Genomic DNA, 7,280 nt, shown 5'->3' on the forward strand with positions numbered 1-7,280 from the left:
GGTGGAGAAGGACTTGGCTTCACTTGGCATTTTCAATTGGCGTCAGTTAGCACAGAAGAGAAATGACTGGCGTGCTGTTTTGGACTCGGCCAAAATCGCTTAGGCGGTTACAGCGCCAAATAAGAAGAAGAAGAAGAAGATCTCTCTTGTATCCGTTATTAGCCGCTATGGCATATATTGCGTTCAGTTCGTTTTTGTATCCTTCTTTGTTAGTGGTATTTGCTCAATTCTATTGGTCATCTGTCCAAAGGCGGCTTTTTTATGCTGATGAAGGTGGTTCGAAGTATTATGTATTATTGTATCTGTGGCTGTGGGCTTCCTAAAAATTTCATATTGCAGACTACTGGTCTTTTTATTTATTTTAATCGTCAGTTCTTAATAATTTAGCTATCCTTCCATTTCTTGTTCCATTGTGAACTTTATGTTGCTGTGCTGTTTGTTGAGGTATTCCAATATCTGTTCTTCATTTTTCTTTGTTATAAGACGTAAGATAATCTATGTACCTTTCTTCCAAATTCTGCATGAATACCTCCATAAGGATAGCCGATGTGGGGTTACCCATGCCTAGCCCGCTTGTTTGCATGTATACGTTGTTATTAAATTTAACGTAGTTTTGACACAACGTCGTTCTGAGTGCGTTAGTTATCTCCACGGCGATTTTTCTGTTAGTATTTTGAACACAGAAGTCATGCAGACGCAATCGGGAGGTTGTGTTCTTTACAAGTTTCTATTTAAAAATCCTCGTACAAAAATGCTTTGAATAAATTTTTTTTCTGCACTTCACAAAACCTTTTTCGTATTCAGGACAAATAAAGGGAAGTTCTAAATTTTATATTATCATTTTGATATTATGTCTGACGGAATTCGGATATAGGACCAACTACTGCAGAATATGTAAACAAATATACAAATATGCAATGTTGAATGTAAATTAAATAAAAAAAATTTAAAAAAATGCTTTTTATTGATATTTTCTGTCCAAAAGTAGTTAGTTACAAGTTAGTTAATATGTAATGTATCCAGGTCTGAGTTTTTTGCGGCCATCGCCCCACAAAAGTAGTTAGCTTTTTTCGAACAAAATAAACAGTTAATAGTTAGCACTAGTGTTCGCGTAAACAGACTAAAGTTAGGTATAAGCTAACGTCACTCCCTGCAGGGGTTTGATCTAAGAAAAAACGTTGAGTAAATAAAGTGTTGAGCATATTTTCTTTCTAGATGGCATTGATTCCACGACCTGCTGAGTCCATGTGACCACCATGCAAAAAATCGACAGATGCCCGATTTTGTACTTTAATTTGACTGTACTAAAAGTTGACAAAAATGATTGCATTTTATTCCAAAATGCAAACTCAGTACGGTCTCTAATTTTTCAGCGAAAATAGAAAAAATTTCTCTTGAAATAATAATGAAGCAATAACAGTATGATTATTGGTATCTTAACTTACGTTAGTGAGTTGTTAAGAATGTCTCTCTCTTTAAGCAATGCCTCCATTTGATCTTTCAACTGGTTACGTTCAGCACGCAAATGTTTAATATGGTCCGCACCTTTCTGCAGCATAGCCGCTTTACTTAGCTGTAAGATTAAGCGAGTTTTATTGAGTTTTATTCTATACTTTTTTGCATTATACATTTTATACATATATTACGTTGAGCTAAGTTTTTTTTACTTACTTTGGCATTGGGATTCTGTTGCAGTTGCGGTATAAGCGAATGCAGTAGATCAAACCCGTTCTTAATGTTATATCGCCTCTTTTGCTCTGCGTGTATATGACCGGCACGCCTCTGATTCTCCCTGGGAAACTTTAAGCTATGTGTCGGGGAAAGAGGTGAGTCTTGGTCATGAAATGATTCTGGGGACAAACTCAAAGCATTTGTACACATCGCTGCAGCTTGACTCGCAGTTGGTGGATAGCTTAGCATCTGAAAAAAAACAGTTTCCGTTAACATAAATACTATTCGTAATTTCTAAATGATATTTGAATTAAGCTAACCTTACTACCAGGCGGGCTATGCAACATTTGTGGTGCTGCCGGTGTCGGCAGAGAAGTAGATTTCTTTGGTGACTTTTGCCGTTGTTCTTGCTGCATTTGTATCCCATGACGAGAGTATGTGGTCTCTGCAGATGTTCCGGTCGTTGTAGTTATCGTGCATTGAACATTGGGAGTTACAAAGTAATTTTTAGTGGTGGGTAAGTTGCCAATATTTTGAGTTTTATTGGTATTAAGAGGCACAGCCGATGACGCCGGTGGAGGTACCACCACCGTTGGCATTGCTATGGCAGGCATTGGTACGCTTAAATTTGATATGGCACTTGAGGAAGAACTCTGTTTTGTCTTAATCAGCGAGCGTGAATCTATGTAAAGAGAATTATATATGTAAAGCGGCAGACAAAATAAGTTATCTGTTATCTTTAGCTGAAAACCCTTCAAAACCACGAATGTTCCGAAAAGAGTACTAAACTTTAAAAATTCGCATAAAATATTCCCTCAAGATTCGAATTTTCTACCCTTCGCATTTCATCTTCAAAATGTGTTTTCTATTTGGTGCTTATACATACATATGTACCTACGTATGTAGTATGTATGTATATCAGGGTGGGGTTATAGAGCTTCATGTCAAAGGAATTCCTGTTCCGTGCTACACCGAAAGCCATCAGGGTAGTTGCGTGAACAGATGACATAGCTATACTGATCATAGGTACCAGGGTTGTTGCGAATATGCGCATTCGGAGCTTCCGCATTAATTTTAACATTCGCATTCGCTTTCGCATTCGCAATAATCAATGCCGAGCTTTTGCGAATGCGAATATTTTGCAAGTGGACCGATAAAACGTATATATGGCAAAAAAAAATTACATATTGTAGCCAATATTTTTGCCTGTAGTCGTAGGAGTATTTGTGTAACAAAACTGGTCAAATGTCATATTTATAAACTTTGATAAAAATGTCTTTAAAATATTATATCTTAAGCTACATAACCGAGCTATCAATGGGCAGCCATAAAAGTTCCCACTTCTACTTGACCTTTGACGTACGTCAAAGAGAATATAGTCCTTTTAATAATATTTTTTTTACTGTGCTTTAAATACCTGCTTTGGCTTCTTTCTTTATTATGATTTTTTTGGATCAATCTTAAAATAAGAAAACTACTAGATACAAAATAAGAAAGTGTGCACTGTAATTCTTAACAAAATATTCGTGATTTGCTTTTGATGTTATAGGCGGCATACACGGTGCGTCGGTTTGAATGTGTTTGTGAAAATAAATAAGTTATAGTTACACCAACATGACTCCCGGCATGACTCTGAATGATTCAACTGTGTGTAGTCGAAGGCGAGTCAACACGTATACAAATGACTCGCGAGTCAGACGTACCGCGTATGCCACCTATTACATATATTCGTTTGAATAATTTCAAATGAGGCTCTTTGGGGAATTTATTTTTAGCAAAAATTTTAAAAACAGTAGTTTTGTTTACTTGTTGGATAATATTTTTTTCATAGGGATATACATTGGATCCTTGGCTAAAAACTTTTGTGGTAAAACTGTCCCTTCTTTGCTATTTAAAGTCAATGAGTAAGCTCCTTCTATAGGGATTTCCAGTAGAAATGATCAACGTCTAGCTAAAAAGAGAATCGATGCTCAAATAATTAAAAAGCTATAGGTGTGACCTTTAATTAGATAAGAATTACGTAACTATCTGTTATTCAAATGCTTATAAAAAAAACGGGGTGCTTTAAAAAAATAACAATATTCTGATCCGATTCGGCTGGCAGCCACGACTTTGAAAACAGAATTTTGTTCAAAAATAATAATCTATTTTCCATATCCACCTATTTAGCTCGCTATAAGCACAAATTTTTCAAAGCAGTCGCAGAAGAAAGTATATTTTTTTCATAGGGATATACATTGGATCCTTGGCTAAAAACTTTTGTGGTAAAACTGTCCCTTCTTTGCTATTTAAAGTCAATGAGTAAGCTCCTTCTATAGGGATTTCCAGTAGAAATGATCAACGTCTAGCTAAAAAGAGAATCGATGCTCAAATAATTAAAAAGCTATAGGTGTGACCTTTAATTAGATAAGAATTACGTAACTATCTGTTATTCAAATGCTTATAAAAAAAACGGGGTGCTTTAAAAAAATAACAATATTCTGATCCGATTCGGCTGGCAGCCACGACTTTGAAAACAGAATTTTGTTCAAAAATAATAATCTATTTTCCATATCCACCTATTTAGCTCGCTATAAGCACAAATTTTTCAAAGCAGTCGCAGAAGAAAGTATTAAAAATCAGGGACATAACAGTTACAAGTTTTATCGCAAAAACATTGATCTATAACAGTTATTAGATGAGAAATATTTATTCCGTTGCCGATAGGAGTTATTTCCCGGCGTTTATTTTTTACGTTGCTTCATAACAGTTACTGCCCAACGTTTATTTTTTACGTTGCCTGCTAACAGTTACCCCCAACGTTTATTTTTTACGTTGCCAATAAGAGTTATTTACCAACGCTTATTTTTTACGTTGCCAATAAGAGTTATTTCCCAACGCTTATTTTTTACGTTGCCTGATAGCACTTACTGCCCAACGTTTTTTTTACGTTACTGATAACTATTATGCAATAGAAATATTTTTTCCGTTGCCAGTCTATATAAGTATATAATTTGAATGCCATCAGATCTGCACCGTTCGTTCGATTTTCAAAAGTGAGGTGTCAAATTACAGGGGTTGCCACCTGTTAAAAATCTACCTTAAAATTAATTTATAAGTTAAATGAATTACTTCATCATGGGTATAAACCGAAATAGTTTTGACAGGGGTTTTCAAAACTGCATGAAGGAGGATTGCCGCCTGTTTGAAAAGCTACATTGAAATTTACACGTACCGAAGATGTATATATCGTAATTCACAAAGGCCGTAACCAATAGATCGGTCCCTGGTCCACTTCCCGGAAAAAAAGGATTCTATATGGTAATCTATGCAAAAAGCTACCTACAAACCAAATTTTAAGCAAATCGGGCCATAAATACGATTTTTTTCGAATAGATCGGTCCCTGGTCCACTTCCCGGAAAAATAGATCCTATATGCTAATCTAGGCAAAAAGTTATCTGCGTACCGAATTTCAAGCAAACCGGACCATAAATAAGATTTTTTCGAAACGATCAGTCCCTGGTCCATTTCCCGGAAAAAAGGATTCTATATGGTAATCTAGGCAAAAAGCTACCTACAAACCAAATTTTAAGCAAATCGGGCCATAAATACAATTTTTTTCGACTAGATCGGTCCCTGGTCCACTTCCCGAAAAAAAAGGATTCTGTATGGTAATCTAGGCAAAAAGCTACCTATGTACCAAATTTTAAGCAAATCGGGCCATAAATACGATTTTTTTGAATAGATCGGTCCCTGGTCCACTTCCCGGAAAAATAGATCATATATGCTAATCTAGGCAAAAAGCTATCTGCGTACCAAATTTCAAGCAAATCGGACCATAAATAAGATTTTTTCGAAACGATCAGTCCCTGGTCCACTTCCCGGAAAAAAAGGATTCTATATGGTAATCTAGGCAAAAAGCTACCTACAAACCAAATTTTAAGCAAATCGGGCCATAAGTACGATTTTTTCGAATAGATCGGTCCCTGGTCCACTTCCCGGAAAAAAGGATCCTATATCCTAATCTATACAAAAAGCTACCTACGTACCAAAATTTTAAGCAAATCGGACAATAATAAGATTTTTTCGAATAGATCGGTCCCTGGTCCACCTACCGGAAAAAAAGTAAATTTTTTTTTGCCTAAAATATGGTGGTTGCTGAAAGCTATTTATACACAAAATTTCATCAAAATCGTATCAGCCGTTGGCGAGATTACCTGTTACAAAAAAATGGACTTCTCTTTATATAATTAGTTTAGAAGATAGTATAGACCGGCAACGGAAAAAATATTTCTATTGCATAATAGTTATCAGGCAACGTAAAAAATAAGAGTTGGGAAATAACTCTAATCGGCAACGTATAAAATAAACTCTTATGGGTAACGGAAATAATAAACGTTGGGCAATAACAGTTATTGGCAACGTAAAAAATAAACGTTGGGAAATAGCTACTAACGGCAACGGAAAACATATTTCTCATCTAATAACTGTTATGAAACAACGTTTTCGTTAAATTGCAGAATTCGGGCAACGTTTTCAATTTGTAAACTCGAGATAACAGTTATTTTTGGTCTCTGTTAAAAATTTATTACAAAAACTAAAATCGAAAAGTGCTTATAAAGTTATAGGTTCTCCAAATTCTGAAACAACATGACATATATCTGGTTTGGCTTGTAAGCGCTGTTTAAACAACGATCTCGGCATTATGCTAGATTCTAATTGTTTTTTTTTTTTACTTCTTGACATCCTCGTTCGCATCCGCATCCGCGGATGTTAGCTGTTAGATATTCTCATCCGCATTCGCATCCGCGGATGTCTAAAATTCTACATCCGCAACATCCCTAGTAGGTACGAACATCTCAACGGTCAGTGAAATACTACAAGGAATGAAAGGTGTGGTGATTAATCTCTCTAAAACGGAATTACTTTCGTCAAAGACGCGATTTGAGATAGACAATTTTCGGTTAGGGTTTGAGGCTTTTTTACCGCCTCTAAACTTTCCTTAAAAGGAACACAGCTTAAGGCAGAAATAAAGCGCTCTTCTTGTGCAAGAGTATTATTGGAACGAACCACCGCAGATGACACCAAATGTTAAATCAAATATCAAGCATAAAAAAAATGTATTGAAAGTATGCCTTCCAGGATATATAATAATAATAATCCCAACGGTTTTTACCCTCCATTCCCGCCCATCCGCAGGAGGGGCGCAATCCGCATGACGTACGGAACCAGCATCTATTTTCAATTTTTGCGCCGAGTCACGATAGGCAGGAGTTTGTTGAGTGTCGAGATCTAAAACTGTTCAGCTACAGAACTAAATTCATCAGCCGATTTTATGTCTTTATTTTAATGATTCATTTATTGAGAGAGGACAGTATCGATTTCTTAATGCTGAAAAGCGGATCTGATATATCAAACGTGCTGGAATGAGAGTTAAAATCCTGGCATAAGCAACGGAGTGGGTCGTGCAATTCAAAATAAGTTTTACAAGCTTTTAGAAATAGGGGACAAAAGTGTCTTGATACCCGGGCGGGAACATTAAGGCTAACTTCGCCCAGAAGAAGCGTACTTGAAATGAAGCCTGTTAGTAATTTAACTATAACAAGTAAGAAAGTCTAAGTTCGGGCGG

At 36.1% G+C, this 7,280-nt stretch overlaps 1 protein-coding gene across 2 annotated transcripts in view; it reads right to left on the minus strand.

Annotated features, from left to right (window-relative positions):
* Positions 1-7,280, minus strand: part of Mondo (MLX interacting protein mondo) — a 419,132-nt gene that overhangs the window by 94,591 nt on the left and 317,261 nt on the right. For both annotated transcript variants that reach the window (XM_017638582.1, XM_017638574.1), the window contains exons 9-11: positions 1,992-2,353; positions 1,672-1,920; positions 1,446-1,573 (exon numbers count right to left, since the gene is read on the minus strand). In XM_017638582.1, the coding sequence (XP_017494071.1) occupies positions 1,446-1,573; positions 1,672-1,920; positions 1,992-2,353 (739 nt within the window). The remainder of the gene's footprint in view (positions 1-1,445; positions 1,574-1,671; positions 1,921-1,991; positions 2,354-7,280) is intronic.

This window comes from Rhagoletis zephyria, unplaced genomic scaffold (genome assembly GCF_001687245.7).
Source record: "Rhagoletis zephyria isolate East Lansing unplaced genomic scaffold, Rhagoletis_zephyria_1.1 Rzeph_scaffold_00144, whole genome shotgun sequence".
In the NCBI taxonomy this organism is placed as follows: domain Eukaryota; kingdom Metazoa; phylum Arthropoda; class Insecta; order Diptera; family Tephritidae; genus Rhagoletis; species Rhagoletis zephyria.